Source organism: Pseudophryne corroboree, chromosome 7 (assembly GCF_028390025.1).
Source record: "Pseudophryne corroboree isolate aPseCor3 chromosome 7, aPseCor3.hap2, whole genome shotgun sequence".
Classification (NCBI taxonomy): Eukaryota; Metazoa; Chordata; class Amphibia; order Anura; family Myobatrachidae; genus Pseudophryne; species Pseudophryne corroboree.
This window is the reverse complement of record NC_086450.1, coordinates 416,136,544-416,162,781: the sequence shown is the minus strand read 5'-3', so window position 1 is coordinate 416,162,781 and position 26,238 is coordinate 416,136,544. Positions and strand designations below refer to the sequence as shown.

The window sequence follows — 26,238 nt, the reverse complement described above, 5'->3', positions numbered from 1 at the left end:
CCCTATTAACCCCTGTGTGGGAGGGGGTGCTGTACATTCCCCCCTGTATGTGTGTGTGGGGGTGGTGCTGTGTAGCCCCCTAGTTGTCCGTGTGGGGGAGGGGGTGCCGTATAATCCCCCCCAGTTACCACTGTATGTGTGTGTGGGGGGGGGGGGGGGGGGGGGCTGTGTAGCCCCCTAGTAAGTAACCCGTGTGTGGGACTCGGGGGTGCTGTATAATCCCCCCTGTATGTGTGTGGGGGTGGTGCTGTGTAGCCCCCTAATAACCTGTGTGTGGGAGGGGGTGCTGTACAATCCCCCCAGTTACCCCTATATGTGTGTTGGGGGTGCTGAGTACCCCCTAGTAACCCCTGTGTGGGAGGAGGTGCTGAATAATCCCCCTGTACGTGTGTGGGGGTGGTGCTGTGTAGCCCTCTAGTAAGTAACCCGTGTGTGAGACTCGGGGGTGCTGTATAATCCCTCCTGTATGTGTGTGGGGGTGGTGCTGTGTAGCCCCCTAGTTGCCCGTGTGTGGGAGGGGGCGCTGTATGTAGCTCCCCAGTTGGCCAGTAGCCGCCCCCCATACACAGAGTGAGAGGTGATGCGAGTAGATGCCAGTGTACAGTGTACAGTGCGGGGAGGAGGAGGAGGAGAGACGGAGCAGCTACAAGTGACACCAGTGTGTGCGAGCGCCGGAGCTGGGCAGCGGGGTGACCCGAACATGTGCTGCCCGGTGCCGCTCCCTGACAGGCGTGCTCCCCGACTCTCGCAGGGGGAGCGGATCGGTGCTGTCCTGACCACGGGGTGCAGGGGGGGAATCTGACGCCGAGCACCGCGGTACCCACTCCCCGTGCCTGGCACTGCCCTCAACCCGAGCTGCAGCTGAGCTCCATGGCCCCAGGATGATCCGCTTCCTCCTGCTGCTCTTGCTGCTGCTGCTTCCCGGGGCCGGTAAGTACCCTCATGGTGTGGAGCAAGGTCATAGGGATGCACTATGTATGTATGTAATTATGCATGCATGTCCGTCTGTGTGTGTCTGTGTATATAATATAATATTATAATTATATATATATATATATGTGTGTGTGTATAATATATATATATATGTGTGTGTGTGTGTGTGTGTGTGTGTGTGTATATATATATATATATATATCGTTTGATTGTATGTTTATGCTGGTCTTCTCTATGGAGTGCTAGTAATTATTACTATTAGCTGTGTGATGGATCAGCCATTGCAGGTATTTTATACTATCCGGTATATAATCATCCCTGTCAGTGCACGCTCTCCAGCCCCCACTCCATACATATGGATTAGACACACATTATACATACACATTTACTGCGGACAGTCTGAGATAAATATGCATGGGGTCTCTGCACATTGCACATCTATTGCACATGTCGGTATATGTAGGTGCCTTAGCTGTTGCATGTATGTGTCATGTTGTCTCCCAGTCATTTCCAAACCCCCCAAACATAGCCAATGCCCTCCTCTCTGGGTCTTGTTACTGTCTGCCATCTGATTAGGATTATGTGGCATGTATGTGATATTTCCTGGGATTCACATTGGCCTCTGTGGAGGTTGAAGCTGCCTTTTTAGTTCCAGTAATGCAGCCAGCTGAGGGGGTGGTGTTGTATCTAGACTCTTAATTGAATGTGTCATAGTTCTTGTGACTGCCATAAGCCTTATATCAGTTTAGTCCAAAATAACTACAACTCACATTAATCTGGGTGATGGCAGTCGTGGTTAGTGGTTACCAGGGCTGTTTCTAGCCAATTTGGCTCCCAGTGCGAGATTTAAAAATGCGCCCCCCCATGACATAAAAAAATGTGCCCCCCCCCCCCCCCACACCTAGATAATAAAAAAAACTTGTGCGTGCACTCGGCAAGGGGGCATGGCCTCATCTAAATGGGTGTGGCCTCATTTAAATGGGCATGGCCTCGTCTGAAAAGACTACCTCACAATTCAGTTTTTGACCCTGTTCCAACAGATCACGACCACCACAGGAAAAAAAAATTCTACCATATTAAACCTCACACAGTAATGCCCCCTGCACCATATTATGCCACACACCGCAATGCCCTTGATACATTAAATCCCCACACTACGGCAGGCAAAAGTCCCCATTTCACACATTACGGCAGGTGTCCCCATTTTACACATTGAGAGAGAGAGAATACTTACAGAGGCGATTACCGCTCTTCGGCCCGCCTCACCAGTCGCTCCTCGCGCCGGCCTTTCCCTCTTCCTAACTTGGATCCCCCTCTGTACTCCGCTCGGGAGGGGGGAGTTTCGCGGGGTTGCCGTCGTGACGTAACGACGCATCCGCATCCTTCCGTGAAACTCCGCCCCCCGAGTGGGTTACTCGGGGAGAAATAGGAGGGGGAAGCAGGGAGCCACAGTTAGTGCCGCGGCGAGGCGCCCAGTGCGGTTGCACTGCTCGCCTGCCCCAAGAAAACAGCCCTGGTGGTTACATAGTCAGCACAAGACTGGATACCGCCGGCATATCCTGGCATATTAGCTGTAAATATATATCAGCCTAATTATGTCTATATTGATTCATTTTAATATTCTTTTTAGCGTGTGGGGGTTAGGGGGGGCAGATCATGTCTGGGTTTTTTTTTTTTTCTTCTTAAGGGCCCCATACACTAGAATGATAATGGCCGATTTCCTGCGATTTTGACCTTTCGGTCAGGTATATCAGATGAAAAGTGTCACATCGTATGTGTTTTCCATCCGATCCGATCGGATGCGCGTTCCCGTGAGTGTCGTGTCGGATCCCCTAGGTCACAAGTGCTGCACTCGTGATATATTGTAATTGCACGGAATCGTATGGAAAAAGGTGTTTTTTGTGGCTGCGATATATTGCACGCAATCTATCGTAGGAAGTTGACTGGCATTCTCAGGACACTCCCATCAGCAGCAGCAGCAGCGCGCTACGACGCAGGAGAAGGAGAGCCCATCAATCAGATTTGATTGGCTTTCCATTGCCCCAAGTATGTGTTTAATCCACACTGACCACCAATATCACTGTCCATCAATGTAATCACACTGTCCACCAATGTATTCTAAATTATTGTTCACATTTTATTCATTTCTGTGGGCCCAGCCCCCCTAGCACCCTAATCCAGCCCATCAGATATATCTTATGGTACATGTGAATGCATTGCGATAAATCGCATGCAAAAAAGTCACACACGTACCAAATCCATGGTACCGCTCCCGGGAGAGTTTGAGGGAAATCGCCTCCGACTTCAGCCATCAGACATATCGCTGTATGGGGCCCTTTACAGTTATCTAACGGTATCATTTCATTCTTTACAACAGTCAGGGGTTTTTTTGTTGTTGTTTTTTTGACCAATGATATTAAAATATAATAATAGGAAATATGGCTGATCATGTGTACTGTTCAGCCGGTTTTGCCACGCGTGAGGCCCTTTAGAAGTGTATTATGCCAGAAAAAAAATCTGATTGATGTTGTTTGGACTAGTCTGGGGTATGCCCCACAAATCCGGTTGATAAGTGAATAGCGCCGGTATGTGTGTGAGGTCATCGGTCAACTGTTTTAATAAGCTACCATGCGACCTGGTTGCCTGACAAGAGTTTCGATGGCCGCCTCTGTCCAAATTGACCAATCAAATGCCTGGCCATGTTGTCAGAAGAGTCTCCTATCTGGCATTCGAGGCGGCTTGACGTCGTCTTGGAGCATGTGACCAGTGCTGGGTTAAGGTCTCCTGTTCTACAGTCTAATCTGCCAGTACCAACGCCATCTGCTAACACTCAAAGTACTTCCCCTACTGTGTTTCCGTCATATGTGATTAATCAGAGGTCTGAGAGATTCTTTAGCACTGCACATATTATCCATTAACCATGATGATGTTCCTGTATTTAATAGTAAGTCCTGCTGATGGTTACATCCATTCCTGTGATCTGCTCCGTCTCATACAATACAGATTTCTCATTTTCCCTCTGTCCAGGAAAAATGACTGGAAAGTGGAATTGATGCCACGCTCTTCTGTCTCACGTCTATTGTCTTCCCTCCCCTATCTCACCACTAACCCATTTACCAAGAGCGGTTGTCAGTCTGCATGATGGGGGGAGATAGGGTAAAGCTGGTGTGTCAGTACCAGCTGACACACCAGCTCTTCCTTCAGCTCAGACTACTGGCGTACCTGAGTTGTCAGGATAAGTGGGCACAGGCAGCACTGCTGAGAGGAAACGCGGACACTGGGGTAGAAGGCTTCATGCCCTCCACAGGCTGAGCGCGCAGCTATGGCAGATACCAGTGCAGCATGGGGGAGTGGGATGAGAGCACACACACAGACCAATAGAAAGCTACAGTATCCGTTCACACAGTCATGTGTCTGGTTTCCACCCTGCTTATAGTCCAGTTCAGATTGGAGTCACGGGCATTTACCCTCTTTGTCCCTATTATAATTGGCAAGCTCTGGGCCCACAAGGGGCAGGTGCTTTGTACCTGCCCTCTTGCCACACAAGGGCATACAGTAGGTCCACAAGGAAGAATAGGGGAAAGGATTTCATATCCTAGGGAAACATGGTATCTGGTCTCTAGGTCGACCACACTTAGGTCGACCACTATTAGTCGACATTCAGTAGGTTGACATGGTTTCTTGGTCGCGTCTGTATGACATGGTTTCTTGGTCGACAGGGACTCTAGGTTGACAGGGACTCTAGGTCGACATGACAAAAGGTCGACATGAGTTTTTCACTTTTTTTTCTTAATTTTTTAAAACATTTTCATACTTTACGATCCACGTGGACAACAATTGGAAACGGCAACCTGGGCCGAGCGCAGCGAGGCACCTTGCCCGAAGCATGGCGAGCGTAGCGGTGCACTAATTGGGGATCCCGGTCACTGTACGGAGAAAACGACACCAAAAAAAGTGCAAAAACTCGTCAACCTTCTGTCATGTCGACCTAGTACATGTCGACTTAGAAACCATGTCAACCTGCTTACTGTCGACCAATAGTGGTCGACCTAGATGCTGTCGACCTTGCATACCACACCCGGGAAACATAAGGTCAAACGAGAGTCCTGTTTTTTTATTTCTTATTCATGTCTATGATACGCTCTGGAGACTATTGAATGGTAGGTCTTGAGGGCCCTACAACCTGGGCGATTTTGACGACAAACAATATGATCGGTGAACGATTTTTTAATAACGATTTGGAGCATACACACGGGACGATTTTAATGAACGATTTGAACGATCTGCCATTGCATACAAAGATATCGTCCAACTTGGCTTGCAGTGATAAACAATGATAGACCAGTGATGACCAAATGCAGGGACACGCCGACTGTGCCTCCACACTGAACAACATGAGAGATTAATTGTTCATTTCTCTGACGTCCTAAGTGGATGCTGGGACTCCGTAAGGACCATGGGGAATAGCGGCTCCGCAGGAGACTGGGCACAACTAAGAAAGCTTTAGGACTAACTGGTGTGCACTGGCTCCTCCCACTATGACCCTCCTCCAGACCTCAGTTAGAATCTTGTGCCCGGCTGAGCTGGATGCACACTAGGGGCTCTCCTGAGCTCCTAGAAAGAAAGTATATTTTAGGTTTTTTATTTTACAGTGAGATCTGCTGGCAACAGACTCACTGCAGCGAGGGACTAAGGGGAGAAGAAGCGAACCTACCTAACTGGTGGTAGCTTGGGCTTCTTAGGCTACTGGACACCATTAGCTCCAGAGGGATCGACCGCAGGAACCGGCCTTGATGTTCGGTCCCGGAGCCGCGCCGCCGGCCCCCTTACAGAGCCAGAAGGAAGAAGTGATCCGGAAAATCGGCGGCAGAAGACTCCTGTCTTCAACAAGGTAGCGCACAGCACTGCAGCTGTGCGCCATTGCTCCTCATGCACACCTCACACTGCGGTCACTGATGGGTGCAGGGCGCTGGGGGGGGGGCGCCCTGAGCAGCAATATAAACACCTTGCCTGGCAAAATCATCACAATATATAGCCCCAGAGGCAATATGTGTGATAAATTACCCCTGCCAGAATTCCTGAAAAAAGCGGGAGAAGTCCGCGAAAAAGGGGCGGAGCTATCTCCCTCAGCACACTGGCGCCATTTCTCCCTCACAGCTCCGCTGGAAGGAAGCTCCCTGGCTCTCCCCTGCAGTCTACACTACAGAAGGGTAAAAAAGAGAGGGGGGGCACTAAATTTAGGCGCAATATACATATATAGCAGCTATAAGGGGATATAATTTAGTTAATCCCTGTATTATATAGCGCTCTGGTGTGTGCTGGCATACTCTCTCTCTGTCTCCCCAAAGGGCTTTGTGGGGTCCTGTCTTCTGTCAGAGCATTCCGTGTGTGCGGTGTGTCGGTACGGCTGTGTCGACATGTTTGATGAGGAGGCTTATGTGGAGGCGGAGCAGATGCCTATAAATGTGTTGTCACCCCCTGCGGGGCAGACACCTGAGTGGATGGACTTGTGGAAGGAATTACGTGAAAGTGTCGACTCCTTACATAAAAAATTTGACGACATGCCAAATGCGGGACAGCCGGCTTCTCACCTCGTGCCTGCCCAGACGTCTCAAAGGCCATCAGGGGCTCTAAAACGCCCGCTACCTCAGATGGCAGACACAGATGTCGACACGGATACTGATACCAGTGTTGACGACGAAGAGACTAATGTAATGTCCAATAGGGCCACTCGTTACATGATTGAGGCAATGAAAAATGTTTTACACATTTCTGATGTGACCCCAGGTACCACAAAAAAGGGTATTATGTTTGGAGAGAAAAAACTACCAGTAGTTTTTCCCCCTTCTGAAGAATTAAATGAAGTGTGTGAAGAAGCGTGGGCTTGCCCAGATAAAAAATTGGTAATTTCTAAAAAGTTACTAATGGCGTACCCTTTCCCGCCAGAGGATAGGTCACGTTGGGAAACACCCCCTAGGGTGGATAAAGCGCTTACACGCTTATCAAAAAAGGTGGCACTACCGTCTCCGGATACGGCCGCCCTAAAGGAACCTGCTGATAGAAAGCAGGAGGCTCTCCTGAAGGCTATATATACACACACTGGTATACTGAGACCAGCTATTGCTTCAGCATGGATGTGCAGTGCTGCAGCTGCGTGGTCAGATTCCCTGTCAGAAAACATTGACACCCTAGACAGGGACACTATATTGCTAAACATAGAGCATATTAAAGACGCTGTCTTATACATGAGAGATGCACAGAGGGATATTTGCCGGCTGGCATCTAAAATAAGTACACTGTCCATTTCTGCCAGGAGAGGGTTATGGACTCGGCAGTGGACAGGTGATGCAGATTCTAAAAGGCACATGGAAGTTTTGCCTTATAAGGGTGAGGAGTTGTTCGGGGATGGTCTTTCAGACCTAGTGTCCACAGCAACGGCTAGGAAGTCAGCATTTTTACCACATGTCCCCTCACAACCAAAGAAAGCACCGTATTATCAGGTACAGTCCTTTCGTCCCCAAAAGAGCAGGCGGGGTAGAGGCGCGTCCTTTCTGCCCAGAGGCAGAGGTAGGGGAAAAAAGCTGCAGCATACAGCCAGTTCCCAGGAACAAAAGTCCTCCCCCGCTTCTTCTTCTAAGTCCGCCGCATGACGCTGGGGCTCAACAGGCGGAGCCAGGTACGGTGGAGGCCCGTCTCAAAAACTTCAGCAATCAGTGGGCTCGCTCACAAGTAGATCCCTGGATCCTTCAAGTCCTCAGGGGTACAGGCTGGAATTCGAGACATTTTTTCCTCCCCCGCCGTTTCCTCAAATCTGCCTTGCCAGCAACTCCCTCAGGCAGGGAGGCTGTGATAGAGGCAATTCACAAGCTGTATTCCCAGCAGGTGATAGTAAAGGTGCCCCTACTTCAACAAGGACGGGGTTACTATTCCACAATGTTTGTGGTACCGAAACCGGACGGTTCGGTGAGACCCATTTTAAATTTGAAATCCTTGAACACATATATAAAAAAATTCAAGTTCAAGATGGAATCGCTCAGGGCGGTTATTGCAAGCCTGGAAGAGGGGGATTACATGGTATCACTGGACATTAAGGATGCTTACCTGCATGTCCCCATTTACCATCCTCACCAGGAGTACCTCAGATTTGTGGTACAGGATTGTCATTACCAATTCCAGACGTTGCCGTTCGGCCTGTCCACGGCACCGAGGGTATTTACCAAGGTAATGGCCGAAATAATGATACTCCTTCGAAAAAAGGGAGTTTTAATTATCCCATACTTGGACGATCTCCTGATAAAGGCGAGGTCCAGGGAGCAGTTGTTGGTCGGCGTAGCACTATCTCAGGAGGTGCTACACCAGCACAGTTGGATTCTAAATATTCCAAAGTCACAGCTGGTTCCTGCGACACGTCTACTGTTCCTGGGGATGATTCTGGACACAGTCCAGAAAAAAGTGTTTCTCCCAGAGGAGAAAGCCAAGGAGCTGTCATCTCTAGTCAGAGGCCTTCTGAAACCAAAACAGGTGTCGGTGCATCACTGCACGCGAGTCCTGGGAAAGATGGTAGCTTCCTACGAAGCAATTCCATTCGGCAGGTTCCATGCCAGAACTTTTCAGTGGGACCTGTTGGACAAGTGGTCCGGATCGCATCTTCAGATGCATCGGTTGATAACCCTGTCTCCAAGGACCAGGGTATCTCTGCTGTGGTGGCTGCAAAGTGCTCATCTTCAAGAGGGCCGCAGATTCGGCATACAGGACTGGGTCCTGGTGACCACGGATGCCAGCCTTCGAGGCTGGGGGGCAGTCACACAGGGAAGAAACTTCCAAGGACTTTGGTCAAGTCAGGAGACTTCCCTACACATAAATGTTCTGGAACTGAGGGCCATTTACAATGCCCTAAGTGAGGCAAAACCCCTGCTTCAAAACCAGCCGGTTCTGATCCAGTCAGACAACATCACGGCAGTCGCCCATGTAAACCGACAGGGCGGCACAAGAAGCAGGACGGCGATGGCAGAAGCCACAAGGATTCTCCGATGGGCGGAAAGTCACGTATTAGCACTGTCAGCAGTGTTCATTCCGGGAGTGGACAACTGGGAAGCAGACTTCCTCAGCAGGCACGACCTCCACCCGGGAGAGTGGGGACTTCATCCAGAAGACTTCCAACTGATTGTAAACCATTGGGAAAGGCCACAGGTGGACATGATGGCGTCCCGCCTAAACAAAAAGCTAGAAAAATATTGCGCCAGGTCAAGGGACCCTCAGGCGATAGCTGTGGACGCTCTAGTGACACCGTGGGTGTACCGGTCGGTTTATGTGTTCCCCCCCTCTTCCTCTCATACCCAAGGTACTGAGGATAATAAGGAAAAGAGGAGTAAGAACTATACTCATTGTTCCGGATTGGCCAAGAAGAGCTTGGTACCCGGAACTTCAAGAATTGATCTCAGAGGACCCATGGCCTCTGCCGCTCAGACAGGACCTGCTGCTGCAGGGGCCCTGTCTGTTCCAAGACTTACCGCGGCTGCGTTTGACGGCATGGCGGTTGAACACCGGATCCTAAAAGAAAAAGGTATTCAGGAGGAAGTCATTCCTACGCTCATTAAAGCTAGAAAAGATGTAACCGTACAACATTATCACCGCATATGGCGAAAATATGTTGCGTGGTGTGAGGCCAGGAAGGCCCCAACGGAGGAATTTCAGCTGGGTCGATTTCTGCACTTCCTACAGTTAGGGGTGACTACGAGCCTAAAACTGGGTTCCATTAAGGTCCAGATTTCGGCTCTGTCGATTTTCTTCCAAAAAGAACTGGCTTCACTGCCTGAAGTTCAGACATTTGTTAAGGGAGTGCTGCATATTCAGCCTCCTTTTGTGCCTCCAGTGGCACCGTGGGACCTCAACGTGGTGTTGGGTTTCCTGAAGTCACATTGGTTTGAGCCACTTAAAACCGTGGATTTAAAATATCTCACGTGGAAAGTGGTCATGCTTTTGGCCTTGGCTTCGGCTAGGCGAGTGTCAGAATTGGCGGCTTTGTAATGTAAAAGCCCCTATTTGATTTTCCATATGGATAGGGCAGAATTGAGGACTTGTCTCCAGTTTCTCCCTAAGGTGGTATCAGCTTTTCACTTGAACCAACCTATTGTTGTGCCTGCGGCTACTAGGGACTTGGAGGACTCCAAGTTACTGGACGTAGTCAGGGCCTTGAAAATTTATGTTTCCAGGACGGCTGGAGTCAGGAAGACTGACTCGCTATTTATCCTGTATGCACCCAACAAACTGGGTGCTCCTGCTTCGAAGCAGACTATTGCTCGATGGATTTGTAGCACAATTCAGCTTGCGCATTCTGCGGCTGGCCTGCCGCAGCCTAAATCTGTGAAAGCCCATTCCACGAGGAAAGTGGGCTCTTCTTGGGCGGCTGCCCGAGGGGTCTCGGCTTTACAACTTTGCCGAGCTGCTACTTGGTCAGGGGCAAACACGTTTGCAAAATTCTACAAATTTGATACCCTGGCTGAGGAGGACCTTGAGTTCTCTCATTCGGTGCTGCAGAGTCATCCGCACTCTCCCGCCCGTTTGGGAGCTTTGGTATAATCCCCATGGTCCTTACGCAGTCCCAGCATCCACTTAGGACGTCAGAGAAAATAAGATTTTACTCACCGGTAAATCTATTTCTCGTAGTCCGTAGTGGATGCTGGGCGCCCGTCCCAAGTGCGGACTGTCTGCAATACTTGTATATAGTTATTGTTAACTAAAGGGTTATTGTTGAGCCATCTGTTGAGAGGCTCTGTTATGTTCATACTGTTAACTGGGTATAATATCACGAGTTATACGGTGTAATTGGTGTGGCTGGTATGAGTCTTACCCGGGATTCAAAATCCTTCCTTATTGTGTCAGCTCTTCCGGGCACAGTATCCTAACTGAGGTCTGGAGGAGGGTCATAGTGGGAGGAGCCAGTGCACACCAGTTAGTCCTAAAGCTTTCTTAGTTGTGCCCAGTCTTCTGCGGAGCCGCTATTCCCCATGGTCCTTACGGAGTCCCAGCATCCACTACGGACTACGAGAAATAGATTTACCGGTGAGTAAAATCTTATTTTCTCTGACGTCCTAGTGGATGCTGGGAACTCCGTAAGGACCATGGGGAATAGACGGGCTCCGCAGGAGACTGGGCACTCTAAGAAAGAATTAGGACTACTGGTGTGCACTGGCTCCTCCCTCTATGCCCCTCCTCCAGACCTCAGTTAGAATCTGTGCCCGGCCCGAGCTGGATGCACCTAGTGGGCTCTCCTGAGCTTCTAGTAAAGAAAGTATTTATTAGGTTTTTTATTTTCAGTGAGATCTGCTGGCAACAGACTCACTGCTACGAGGGACTTAGGGGAGAGAAGCGAACCTACCTGCTTGCAGCTAGCTTGGGCTTCTAGGCTACTGGACACCATTAGCTCCAGAGGGATCGAACACAGGCCCAGCCTCGGTCGTCCGGTCCCGGAGCCGCGCCGCTGTCCCCCTTGCAGAGCCAGAAGCAAGAAGAACGTCCTGGAAATCGGCGGCTGAAGACTCCGGTCTTCATTAAGGTAGCGCACAGCACTGCAGCTGTGCGCCATTGCTCCCTATGCACACCACATACTCCGGTCACTGATGGGTGCAGGGCGCTGGGGGGGGGGGGGGGGGCGCCCTGGGCTGCAATTAGAGTACCTTACTTTGGCAAAACAGCACATAATATAGTCTAATAAACTATATATGTGCAAAAATCCCCTGCCATAATATTAATATAAGAGCGGGAGAAGCCAGCCGAAAAGGGGGCGGGGCTATCTCCCTCAGCACACTGGCGCCATTTCCTCTTCACAGCTCCGCTGGAAGACAGCTCCCCAGGCTCTCCCCTGCAGTTTCCAGGCTCAAAGGGTAAAAAAGAGAGGGGGGGCACTATATTTAGGCGCAAACTGTATTTATATAGCTGCTATAGGGAAAATCACTTTGTGTTAGTGTAAATCCCTGATTATATATAGCGCTGTGGTGTGTGCTGGCATACTCTCTCTCTGTCTCCCCAAAGGACTTTGTGGGGTCCTGTCCTCAGTCAGAGCATTCCCTGTGTGTGTGCGGTGTGTCGGTACGGCTGTGTCGACATGTTTGATGAGGCTTATGTGGAGGTGGAGCAGGTGCCGATAAATGTGATGTCACCCCCTGCGGGGTCGACACCAGAGTGGATGGATATGTGGAAGGTTTTACACGACAGTGTCAACTCCTTACATAAAAGGTTCGATGACATAACAGCTGTGGGACAGCCGGCTTCTCAGCCAGTGCCTGCCCAGGCGTCTCAAAGGCCATCAGGGGCTCAAAAACGCCCGCTACCTCAGATGGCAGACACAGATGTCGACACTGAGTCTGACTCCAGTGTCGACGAGGACGAGACTAATGTACATTCCACTAGGGCCATCCGTTCCATGATTACGGCAATAAAAAATGTGTTGTACATTTCTGACATTAACCCAGGTACCACTAAAAAGGGTATTATGTTTGGGGAGAAAAAGCAACCAGTGGTTTTTCCCCCATCAGATGAGTTGAATGAAGTGTGTGAAGAAGCGTGGGCTTCCCCCGATAAGAAACTAGTGATTTCTAAAAAGTTACTGATGGCGCACCCTTTCCTGCCAGAGGACAGGTTACGTTGGGAGACATCCCCTAGGGTGGACAAGGCGCTCACACGCTTATCTGAAAAGGTGGCACTGCCGTCTCAGGATACGGCCGCCTTAAAGGAGCCTGCGGATAGAAAGCAGGAAGCTATCCTGAAGTCTGTATATACACACTCAGGTACTATACTGAGACCTGCTATTGCTTCAGCATGGATGTGCAGTGCTGCAGCAGCGTGGTCTGATTACCTGTCTGATAACATTGATTCCCTTGACAAGGACTCTATATTGCTAACCATAGAGCATATTAAAGACGTAGTCTTATATATGAGAGATGCACAGAGGGATATTTGCCGGCTGGCATCTAGAATTAATGCAATGTCCATTTCTGCCAGGAGAGTATTATGGACTAGGCAGTGGACAGGTGATGCGGACTCTAAAAGGCACATGGAGGTTTTGCCTTACAAGGGTGAGGAATTGTTTGGGGATGGTCTCTCGGACCTCGTTTCCACAGCATCAGCTGGGAAGTCGACATTTTTACCTCAGGTTCCCTCACAGCCTAAGAAAGCACCGTATTATCAGGTACAGTCCTTTCGGCCACAGAAAGGCAAGCGGGTTAAAGGCGCGTCCTTTCTGCCCAGAGGCAGGGGTAGAGGGAAAAAGCTGCACCATACAGCCAGTTCCCAAGAACAAAAATCCTCCCCTGCTTCCACTAAATCCACCGCATGACGCTGGGGCTCCACTGGTGGAGCCAGGTGCGGTGGGGGCCCGTCTCCGGAACTTCAGCGACCGGTGGGTTCGCTCACAGGTGGATCCCTGGGTTCTACAAGTGGTATCTCAGGGATACAAGCTGGAATTCGAGACGTCTCCCCCTCGCCGTTACCTCAAATCAGCCTTGCCAGCTACTCTCCAGGACAGGGAGGTAGTGCTGGCGGCAATTCACAAGCTGTACCTCCAGCAGGTGATAATCAAAGTTCCCCTCCTTCAACAGGGACGGGGTTACTATTCCACAATGTTTGTGGTACCGAAACCAGACGGTTCGGTGAGACCCATTCTAAATTTGAAATCCTTGAACACTTATATAAGGAAGTTCAAGTTCAAAATGGAATCGCTCAGGGCGGTTATTGCAAGCCTGGAAGAGGGGGATTACATGGTATCACTGGACATCAAGGATGCTTACCTACATGTCCCCATTTACCCACCTCACCAGGTGTACCTCCGTTTTGTGGTACAGGACTGCCATTGCCAATTCCAGACGTTGCCGTTTGGTCTGTCCACGGCACCGAAGGTATTTACCAAAGTATGGCCGAAATGATGATACTCCTTCGAAAGAAGGGAGTTATAATTATCCCGTACTTGGACGATCTCCTTATAAAGGCGAGGTCCAGGGAGCAGTTGTTGGTCGGAGTAGCACTATCTCAGGAAGTGCTACAACAGCACGGCTGGATTCTGAATATTCCAAAGTCGTCTGCTGTTCCTGGGTATGATTCTGGACACAGAACAGAAGAAGGTGTTTCTCCCGGAGGAGAAGGCCAAGGAGTTGTCATCTCTGGTCAGAGACCTCCTGAAAACAAAACAGGTGTCGGTGCATCACTGCACGCGAGTCCTGGGAAAGATGGTAGCTTCTTACGAGGCAATTCCATTCGGCAGGTTCCATGCAAGGATCTTTCAGTGGGATCTGTTAGACAAGTGGTCCGGATCGCATCTTCAGATGCATCGGCTGATCACCCTGTCCCCGAGGGCCAGGGTGTCTCTGCTGTGGTGGCTGCAGAGTGCTCATCTTCTCGAGGGCCGCAGATTCGGCATACAGGACTGGGTCCTGGTGACCACGGATGCAAGCCTCCGAGGTTGGGGGGCAGTCACTCAGGGAAGAAACTTCCAAGGACAATGGTCAAGTCAGGAGGCTTCCCTACACATAAATATTCTGGAACTAAGGGCCATTTACAATGCCCTAAGTCAGGCAAAACCCCTGCTTCAAAACCAGCCGGTGCTGATTCAATCAGACAACTTCACGGCGGTCGCCCATGTAAACCGACAGGGCGGCACAAGAAGCAGGATGGCGATGGCAGAAGCCACAAGGATTCTCCGATGGGCGGAAAATTACGTGATAGCACTGTCAGCAGTGTTCATTCCGGGAGTGGACAACTGGGAAGCAGACTTCCTCAGCAGGCACGACCTCCACCCGGGAGAGTGGGGACTTCATCCAGAAGTCTTCCAGCTGATTGTAAATCGTTGGGAAAGGCCACAGGTGGACATGATGGCGTCCCGCCTCAACAAAAAGCTAAAAAGATATTGCGCCAGGTCAAGGGACCCTCAGGCGATAGCTGTGGACGCTCTAGTGACACCGTGGGTGTACCAGTCGGTTTATGTGTTCCCTCCTCTTCCTCTCATACCAAAGGTGCTGAGGATAATAAGAAAGAGAGGAGTAAGAACTATACTCATCGTTCCGGATTGGCCAAGAAGGACTTGGTACCCGGAACTACAAGAAATGATCTCAGAGGACCCTTGGCCTCTGCCTCTCAGACAGGACCTGCTACAGCAGGGGCCCTGTCTGTTCCAAGACTTACCGCGGCTGCGTTTGACGGCATTCCGATTGAAGTCATTCCTACGCTGATAAAAGCTAGGAAGGATGTGACAGCAAAACATTATCACCGCATATGGCGAAAATATGTTGCTTGGTGTGAGGCTATGAAGGCCCCCACAGAAGAATTTCAGCTGGGTCGATTTCTGCACTTCCTACAGTCAGGAGTGACTATGGGCCTAAAATTGGGATCCATTAAGGTCCAGATTTCGGCCCTGTCTATTTTCTTTCAAAAAGAACTGGCTTCACTGCCTGAGGTTCAGACGTTTGTTAAGGGAGTGCTGCATATTTAGCCCCCTTTTGTGCCCCCAGTGGCACCTTGGGATCTCAACGTTGTGTTGGATTTCCTAAAATCACATTGGTTTGAGCCACTTTAGACCGTGGAATTAAAATATCTCACGTGGAAAGTGGTCATGCTTTTGGCCTTGGCTTCGGCTAGGCGGGTGTCAGAATTGGCAGCTTTGTCCTGTAAAAGCCCCTATCTGATCTTCCATATGGACAGAGCAGAATTGAGGACTCGTCCCCAATTCCTCCCTAAGGTGGTATCAGCGTTTCATTTGAACCAACCTATTGTGGTGCCTGCGGCTACTCGGGACTTGGAGGCTTCCAAGTTGCTGGACGTAGTCCGGGCCCTGAAAATCTATGTTTCCAGGACGGCTGGAGTCAGAAAGACTGACTCGCTGTTTATCCTGCATGCACCCAATAAGCTGGGTGCTCCTGCTTCTAAGCAGACTATTGCTCGCTGGATCTGCTCCACGATTCAACTTGCACATTCTGCGGCTGGACTGCCGCATCCTAAATCAGTAAAAGCCCATTCCACGAGGAAAGTGGGCTCTTCTTGGGCGGCTGCCCGAGGGGTCTCGGCTTTACAACTTTGCCGAGCTGCTACCTGGTCGGGATCAAACACGTTTGCAAAATTCTACAAGTTTGATACCCTGGCCGAGGAGGACCTTGAGTTTGCTCATTCGGTGCTGCAGAGTCATCCGCACTCTCCCGCCCGTTTGGGAGCTTTGGTATAATCCCCATGGTCCTTACGGAGTTCCCAGCATCCACTAGGACGTCAGAGAAAATAAGAATTTACTCACCGGTAATTCTATTTCTCGTAGTCCGTAGTGGATGCTGGGCGCCCATCCCAAGTGCGGATTGTCTGCAATACTTGTATATAGTTATTGCCTAACTAAAGGGTTATTGTTATGAGCCATCTGTTCAGTGAGGCTCAGTTGTTATTCATACTGTTAACTGGGTATAGTTATCACGAGTTGTACGGTGTGATTGGTGTGGCTGGTATGAGTCTTACCCGGGATTCCAAATCCTTTCCTTGTAGTGTCAGCTCTTCCGGGCACAGTTTCCCTAACTGAGGTCTGGAGGAGGGGCATAGAGGGAGGAGCCAGTGCACACCAGTAGTCCTAATTCTTTCTTAGAGTGCCCAGTCTCCTGCGGAGCCCGTCTATTCCCCATGGTCCTTACGGAGTTCCCAGCATCCACTACGGACTACGAGAAATAGAATAGAATTTTTTTAACTTTATCGTTCGTATCGTTCTATAAAATCGGCCAGTGTGTAGGGCCCTTTATTGTAAGTTACCTGGTACCGAACATACCAGACATTCTCTGCCTATATCCCACCCTCCATGGTTCCCTTTCATGGTGTCTCTAGTATTCCCTCTCTCTTGCTTTATCTTCTTTCCCATTTCCATCTCACTCTTAAATTCAACAGCTCTGATATCCCCCCCTCTCTCTCTCTTTCTGTCTATTTCCCAAGTCTTATACCCATAGTATCACATGCTGCATCCATATCCTATTCCTGTTCTGCCTGGCACTGATATTCAGCTGGTGTTGACTGTCTGCATTTTACAGTTGATAAAGTCAAACTGACATGCGTAGCAAGGCAGTGATGACTGCTCCCATAGATCTGCTGGTAATTAAGTGCTACGGTTAGAATAGGATTAGGCTTTCAGCTGACTCCATGTAATGTTCATGCCCATCCTCTACTGACTGTTAGCTCTTTCAACGATTTAAACCGCTACCGCCACCTATACACGTGGGGCCTGATTCATGTTTGTAAGTAAAGCAAAGTAAGTGGGCACCATGCTGCACTGCAGGTGGGGCAGATATAAAATGTGCAGAGAGATTTAGGGGCATATTCATCATTAAAAAAAATTGTGCAATGAGAATTTTTAGTTTTAAGTTCTCACAATTTTTTCGTGATTCATCATGGCCCCATTATAAGATTAACACTCCTGTAAACTGGACTTTTTGCGCAGTCAGTTTTTCTGGATGTGATAATTTCCACCCAAATCTAACTCTTTCTGCACATGTTATATCTGCCTCCCCTGCAGTGCACATGGTTTTGCCCAATTGCTATCAAAAATCCTGCTGCGATCAACTTGGAATTACCCCCTTTGTGCAGTCTCTGCGTAGCCCAGGACTTACTCAGCCGCTGCGATCACATTACCCTGGCAAAGACCGGAATTGACGTCAGGAACCCTCCCTGCAAACGCATGGACACGCCTGCTTTTTTCCAGACACACCCTGAAAACGGTGAGTTGACACCCACAAACGCCCTCTTCCTGTCAATCTCCTTGCGATTGCCCATGCGAACGGATCCGTCGCAGAAACCCATCGCTGAGCGGCGATCCACTCTGTACCCGTGCGATGCTCCTGTGCATTGCGGTGCTTACTCATGAGCAGTTTGTGCCTGATCGCCCGCTGGGCAGAAACGCACAGCAGCGATCAGGTCTGAATTACCCCCTAAGTTACTTACTTTTTTTTTGCTTCACTTACAGACATGAATCAGTCCCAGAGTGTGCGGCCAATTCTACTTCTTCACTATGAGCTAGTCAAGTTTTTAGGGGGTCAAGGAAGAAGGTTTTTAGTAGCATGAAACATCCCGAGCTCAGGCATATTTTTCCAATAGTGCAGAAAATAAATGCAGTAATTGCAGTACTGCTAATAACCACAGGGTGGCGACGCAGAGCCATCCATCTACAAAACTATATTTAGTGTACAGTGTAATTTGTAGGCTATTCCAAGGCAGGATGTGTATATAGCCTACCATACAATTGTTATGTGCATTTGATACTTATGTGTATATTTATTGATACATTACATATTTGACGACATTTGACAAGTTTGGAATTCCTATGGCATATAATATATATTCCATCCTATAATTTACATTTGTAATACCCTTACATGGACTTGCACTGGGACCCTTCATCACGGTAGTTGCTCCATCAATGGTTTTACAGTTCACAGTGACTCAAATACGTCCCATCATTAATAGCCAGCCCAATAAATCAGCTGTCTCCACCATTTATAGGTGCATTTACAACATATACAGGGTCCAGTGCGGCTCAATTAGTGTTTTCATCTATGATGTGTTTAATTAGGAGTGTGCCCCAGAGATGAGGTTTGCTGTAAAGTGAGGGCTAATTCTAACACCTTACTGCTGGCCCTCACAGTGTATATGCCTGATCAAGAGGCTGCACACACTCCCTATTGGGTAAGATTGGTTAACATACTCCTCAGAATTCGTTAATTATCAGGAACCATGCTCCAAGAAGCTAAACATTTTAGTGCTTGGTTAATTGTTCTAGACTGCAGTCCATAATGAGAATAATGCAGTCTGCAGCGTTCCTTTGCCGAACACAGGAGTTATCTGTGATGTCTCCTGTATTAGGCATTTCTATATAGCTCCATTATCCAAACTATGACTATAGTGCACGGTTCATGCTTTTAGAAATGGACCTCTCAGCCTTAGTGCTTTGTCTGGTTACAGGTCACCCAGTCTTGTTCACCTCCATTGGCCTCCGAGGCAAACCGGTGCTTATACAAAAAGGGCATTTCATTCACCCGTCTGCAGACATAACAGTTTGTCCTTGCCCCTGAAGTACAGCTCTGCAACACCCCCCCGCCCCCCCTCTGTGTAGGACATGCGTTCTGGAGCTGACTGCACAAATGTGAAACATCTAGAATTTTGCCTCGATGAGGGGGAGTGTTATCAAGCCTTGGAGAGCGGAGTAGGTCACCAAAACAAACAATAAGCTACTGTCATTCCATAGATTGTGCATAGATGGATTAGTTGCTTTGGATAACTTCTTTATCTTTGTCCAGGGCTTGAAACATCTCCCCCTTGAGTCTCTTATGTCAGGAGTTATGCACAGTGACAGGCAAAGTATTCCAGGAAATCTACACATCACTGGGTTTGGACCAGACCTAGCTTATAACTAGCTAAAATTTATTTGAAAAATTAAAATAAAAAAGAAATAAAATAAAAAACATTTAATATGTTTAATTTTTTTGTTTGTCTGTCTCCTCTGGGCAACCAAGATGGCTGCTCCCTGACATGCGGCACTGGATTAGGGTCTATGTGCAGAATATCTTGTGCCCAAAATATTTACTGAACAATTTAATAAATATTAATGTAATCCTTATAAAAACTATAGTATTTATGTTCCCAATGTGATTTTAGGGTGTGAGGTACTTTTGTCACTTATTATTATTATTGATTTATCTGTAAATGACAAATTCCTAATCACTAAGTGGTTCCTGTGGAGTGAGAATTACTGTCCCCTGGTAAACTCTCCCTCCACTCCGCTCGCCGCTCCTGGCTTCTGTGCTCTATCTGGGGCAGGTTTTCCGGGAGATAAGGTCGCAGTCCTTTGTCCAGGGGGATCTGCGGAAACAGAATGCAGGAATCCTATCCGGCCTCAGGAAGCAGGAGGACAGGATGCTCCAGCCTTGCGCTGGCCAACACAGCTCTGTATTGTGGAGCATTGGGAACTCATCAGACTTTCACTTCATCACAACAAAAAACACAAGGCGGCTTTGGGCACTGGCTCAGGAGTTTGTATTTTGGTGCCCACCCCAATAGTCAAGTTGTTAAATGTTTTCTCTGAGAGGCCACTATATGCTGGAACGGCCGGGATGCTGCAAAAGCTGGAGGCATCTTTTAAGTGCTGTCACGTTACGAGAAAGTGACAAATGGGAAGGCCAATTACTGCGTTCTCCTGTGTCCTATAAAGCCTTGGCTACAACTCTGTGTTTCCTGTCTGGCGCTCTCCAGGTCAGAGAACACAACTTTCCAGCCTTGCAGCAAATTCTTCAGTTGGATGTAAACTGGAGAATTTTCTATAGTTCTTCATGTGATACTTACAACAGCAGTTATAGCCGACAATAGTTGGGGGGCGCTGTAGCAAATCTCTGACTTCATCACTCCATTATATCCTCCCCCAAACAAGACTATTCACTGTTTTACTCAAGCGTGATGGTCAACGAACACGCATAATAAAGAAATATAACAGAGAAAGGCTGCGTTGTGGTAATATCACCATTTATGGGGGGAAAAATTAAAACCACATGAAAAAAACATAAAACAATTCCACTAAACTGCTATAAATTAAGGGCAGCTGTTGTGTTAACGCCACATACAGTAATAAAAGTGCTGTATTATAACAGCACTGGGGATCATCTGGACATAATTCAGTGTTGATAATTGTAATTTATTTTTGTTTACCACAAAACACAATGAGAACAGATAAAGCCACTTATGTGCCAAGTTCAATCAAGTTCCTTGCTATCCTAGAATAAGCCATCCCTTCCCATCACACACATAGCTAACCCCCCACCCCACCCCAGTCATACAAAGGGAAGTCTCTTCTTCCCCTCTCATGCACATAAAGTACATTTTAGCTAATTGAATAATTTATCAAATGAACTATTATCTCATTTAATTTAACTAGCGAAGTCGTCATCCTGCCTTTGTGTAATGGCGGTGTCCTCTTAGCGTCCACTGGCGAGTGCAAACCAATCACAGGCTGTGTTTGAAAAATGTCAGTTACAAGCTGATTAGTGGGTACTTTCCAACCTTTGATAACTCTCCCCCTAAATCTCAAAAAAAGAGTCTGCTGGATAAAAATATTCACATAACATCTAGTGGAGATATCATATAGAACATACTAATTGTATTTATGGGTGTGGTATGGTATGCCGGCGGTCGGGCTCCCGGCGACCAGCATACCGGCCGCCGGCTTACCGACAGTGTGGCGAGCGCAAATGAGCCCCTTGCGGGCTCGCTGCACTCGCCACGCTATTTTATTCTCCCTCCAGGGGGGTCGTGGACCCCCACGAGGGAGAATAAGTGTCGGTATTCCGGCGCCGGTATACTGTGCGCCGGGATCCCGACAGCCGGCTTACTGAAGACCACCCGTATTTATAGACACATTTTTAAAGGGGTTCTCCATTCGTGCACCCCTGCCCTGAAACCTCAGGCCAGGCGCAGACAGTGTGAGCATATGGCCTCCAGGTGGCATCTAACTGCATAGGACAGGCAAAAATTGACACCAGAAAGTCGACAAGCATATGTTGACAGGGTCATTAGTTCAACAGTGTCTGTCAATATGCATTTAGATCAATAGGGTTAAAAGGTCGACACGTTCAAAAGGTTGACCTTGGACATGTCAACGCAAAAATATCAACATGCTTTTCTTTGTTCATTTTAGCCTAACACTAAAAATGAGCAAAAAAACCCCCACATGTCGACATTTGTGTCAACATGTACAGTGTCCATCTTTTAGCTCTATCAGCCTACATGCATGTCAACATAGACACTGTTGACCTAATGCCACTGTCGACGTAGTGCGTGTCACTGTCAACCTTCTGATTGTAGATCAATTACTGATAATTACTGATCCTGCAAAACATATTAACTTACCTATGCAGAATTAAAGAAAACCTGAAAACATGGCCTGTTGGTGGTACCTGAGGTTCAGCATCGAGAACCCTTGCATTAACTAACACCAAATGAACATTCACTTTTACTTTAATTTGATTGCTAATCAGATTTAGTTTCAGAGCTAGCTGATTCAATAAATGGTAATAAATAATACATTAGAAATGTCTGTTTTAATGGGGAAGCCTTAAAGACAAAATACCAGTCGCCATGACAACTAAAACTTGTGTTACAGTAGTAGCGGCAGCAGTCTGCCTCTCCTGCATGTACTGTGTGATGCTGAAGGTATATAAGAGGAATACACCAGCCATTTAGCCACACATGCCAATATACATACACACTACAATCCCAGGTGATGTGCCGCCGAACATCACAGCAGTGTTCAGCTGCGCATGTTTGCCTGTTAAGGTAGGCTGAATGTCAGTGGTGTCACTGGGGGGGGGGGGCGCACCCAGGCGTCACCCTCCTGTCACAGTGTTGGAGCAGGCAGTGCAGCCAGACAAGCCTGGAGTCTCCTGGCCACGCCCCCGGAGTGATGAAAACGGGGTTGGTCGGCGAGGTCATGTTCCACTTCCCACGAGTCCACACCTATATTGCGTCTGGTCTGGTCCCATGGGAAACAACGTCCCTGGATGTCACTGGTTGTTTTGTACAGCTCAGAAATTGTCCATTACTAAATTGCTGGCTCCTAACTTTCAAACATAATTAATCCAGACCAAACACTATTATTAGTAGTAATATTATTAACATTTCTTCATACACTCAAGGTACACTTTATTATGTGTATTTGTGCTTTTTTTTTATAATTAAAAAATTATCTGGCATCAACCCCGTGTATAAAAACATACAGACATGGTCAAGAGGTTTAGTTGTTGTTCAGCTCAAACACAAGAGTGGGAAAGAAATGTAATCTCTATGACTTTGGGCCTGATTCAGAAATTACGCAAAGCTAATTTTTTTTCACAGTTGAGCGATTATCGGTAGTCTGAGCTTGTGCCTTAAGTCGCATTGCGCATGTGCCGCCATGGTCTTGCAGAGAGGAGTTCCACACAAAGTGATTGACAGTCTGGGACCATTAGAGGAAGGTAACAGAAAGTGGCAGCAAAAACGCAAGCTTATTTTGGCTGTTTGGGGGTGGGGGATATTTGAGGCTATGACTGCAATCCCATACTCATGTGTAACTTCCTACTTACTTGCCGCTGGGATTTGCAAATCTGCCGGGGGTTAGAGTTGGACATCAGTGTGGTTACCATTGTTGCCGATACAGCAAGTGGTCATCGATGGTTCCCAACTTTGCAATGGATGACCATCATTGGTTTCACCAACCAATGGTCATCCCTGTTCTTTTACTGTATGACCCATGGGCCAATCAAAACCTGAGGGTGGGGCTTCGCAGGTGTCGTGTCAGGGGCGGAACTATGCTACATATCCCGGCACCTTGTAAGAAACCCCAAAACATTCAGTTATGTGGTGTCATCAATGGAGGGAAACCATCTGGTTCTCCCCCATCGATGGCAATAGCATTCGACATCGGTTATAAACCATCAATGATTATGAATCATCGATGGTCGATGGCCATCCCTATTGGTGGGTGTTGCGGCAGCAACATTTTCATTTTTTGTCACAGCCGCTGCGCAAAAATGAGAAGCTGCGACGGCATTACCTTACAGCTCGATCAAGCCTTATTGTGGAATGTTAGTTGCTGCTAAACGGAATTTGTGTCTCTGAAATTACTGATCTTCATGGATTCGGTTAAATCGGGTATGGTTCCCAAGGACTGGCGTATAGCGGACGTAGTGCCGATATTTAAAAAGGGGAGCAAACCTGAACCAGGTAATTATAGACCAGTTAGTCTTACATCTATAGTGGGGAAAGTATTGGAAGGTATTCTAAGGGACAGTATTCAAAAGTTCCTTGAAGCAAATAAGGTCATTAAAAGGAACCAACATGGATTTGTGAAGGACAGATCATGTCAGACCAACTTACTTGGCTTTTATGAAACAGTAAGTGCGAACCTGGATCAGGGTAAGAAGGTGGATATAATCTTTTTAGACTTTGCCAAAACTTTCGACACTGTACCACACATGCATCTTACTTATAAGCTACAAGACATAGGGCTAGGGAGCACAATATGCACTTGGGTCAGTAATTGGTTAGATAATAGGGAGCAGCGCGTTGTGGTCAATGAATCATTTTCAAATTGGACCAAAGTACTAAGTGGTGTGCCACAAGGGTCTGTACTTGGACCACTTTTGTTCAACATTTTCATCAACGACCTAACGGTAGGTCTAGAGAGCATGGTGTCAATTTTCGCAGACGATACCAAATTGTGTAAGGTTATAAATACGGAGGGGGATGCTGAGTCTCTTCAGAACGACTTAACTAAACTGGAAGCATGGGCAGCAAAATGGAGAATGAGATTCAACACAGACAAGTGTAAGGTAATGCACTGTGGGGGCAAGACCAAAAATTACACCTACATACTAAATGGGGTAATATTAGGGGATTCTGTACGGGAAAAAGACTTAGGGGTTCACATAGATAACAAATTAAGCAGCAGTACCCAAAGTAGGAGTGCAGCAAAGAAGGCTAATAAGATATTAGCATGCATAAAACGGGAAATTGATGCAAGGGACGAGAGTATTATACTCCCATTATATAAATCACTAGTGAGGCCACATCTTGAATACTGGGTGCAATTTTGGGCACCATATTACAAAAAGGATATCCTGGAGCTAGAAAAGGTTCAGAGGCGGGTGACCAAACTAATCAAGGGCATGGAGACGCTGGAATACGAGGAAAGGCTTGCAAGGCTAGACATGTTTACATTGGAAAAGAGGAGACTAAGAGGGGACATGATCAACATCTACAAATATATAAGGGGTCCATACACAGAGCTTGGGAGGGACCTGTTTTCTATAAGATCAGCACAGAGAACACGTGTTCACTCTAGGATTTTTTTAGGGCAGGGTGCTGAGCATTGAAGAGGGCACATTTTTATTTGGAAGGGCACATTTTTGATGTGACGCTTTGCGCACAAAGCATAGCGCATATGTTTATAGTTTTTGTACATACATTTTGCCCTTAGTAAATCATTTACCCATGCATACATATAAGACACCTAACATCTGTACTGAGAAACATACTGTATATGTCCAGTCTTCTATGTGCTATAAAACAGAAAAGTTTTAAACAATGGGTTAAAATATATAGGAAAAAAATAAGTCTGTTCTACTAGGGAAATACTGTAAGCAGTACATGCACACTGCTTACCCTGTTCTTTCCCTCTTTATCAGAGTGCTGTGTTGTTTACAGTGCCTCCTCTGCCATCCAGTTGGCTAAGGATATAAATTGTGTTCCAATTTCAGAGGTGGGCAAGGAGTAGACGACAACATTGTAACATGCACTCTGACTGTTGCATTCTGTATACAAGGGGGCGATTTATGGTCCTGCAGGGTGCACTGAAAAAGGGCAGGGTGCTTTTTCACATTTCAAAAATGGGCAGGGTGCAGCACCCTGCTGAAACAGCCTAGAAGGAACACTATCACTCGCTTAGGTTAGAGGAGTTTCCGCACATTGAGGCAAAAAGGTTTTTTCACAGTAAGGACAATACGTGTTTGGAATTCCCTGCCTGAGAGAGTAGTAACTGCGGACTCAGTCATCACCTTTAAGAATGGGTTAGATAAAGGATAAAGATATTCAGGGTTATGGTGCGTAGGCACTCATTATAGTTTATTCAACTAGTCCTAACATAAAAATAACTAGTCCTATAATAAGACTGCATAGGAGACCACAAATAGGTTGAACTCGATGGACAATTGTCGTTTTTCAACCTTAGTTACTATGTTACTATGATCTCTTGGGACTTTAACACACGACAGTCTCTAGAGTTTGCTGAGGATGCTGCGCAAAAGTAAATGCATTCAGCTAGCGGCAGTTCTGTGGTGACAACATTTTGTGAGTAAGAGACACGAATGCGACAGTAACTCAAACAACCATGCGTTACACATCAGTGGTATGCAGAAGAGCACGTCTGGACGCACAATGCTGGATTCAGAGCTGCAAGTAGCTTGGTGGATAGTGGTACGTTACATTGCCAAGAACATTGTCTACAATGTTCTTGATGACATTATGACCTCATAACAATGGTGGTGTAAGGATGGATTTTTTTTGCCCACAGAGCTGACACTCACTGGATGTTTTTAGTTTTGCGCACCATTATCTGTAAACTCTAGAGGCTGGAAATCCCAGGAGATCAAGAGTCTCTGAGATACGCAATATACATTTCTGAGCTACTCATTCCATATCGTCAGGCACAAGCAATCATTAAACAGTCAGAGTCACTTAGATCATATTTCTTCCCCACTCCGTGGTTTGGTCTGAGCAATA

At 47.5% G+C, this 26,238-nt stretch overlaps 1 protein-coding gene across 1 annotated transcript in view; it reads left to right on the top strand.

Annotated features, from left to right (window-relative positions):
- Positions 1-479: 479 nt before the first annotated feature.
- The window catches only part of LOC134945456 (mucin-2-like), a 99,685-nt gene continuing 73,926 nt past the window's right edge, over positions 480-26,238 (top strand). Inside the window, exon 1 of the mRNA XM_063934755.1 lies at positions 480-930. Within this exon, the coding sequence (XP_063790825.1) occupies positions 882-930 (49 nt within the window). The 5' untranslated portion in view covers positions 480-881. The remainder of the gene's footprint in view (positions 931-26,238) is intronic.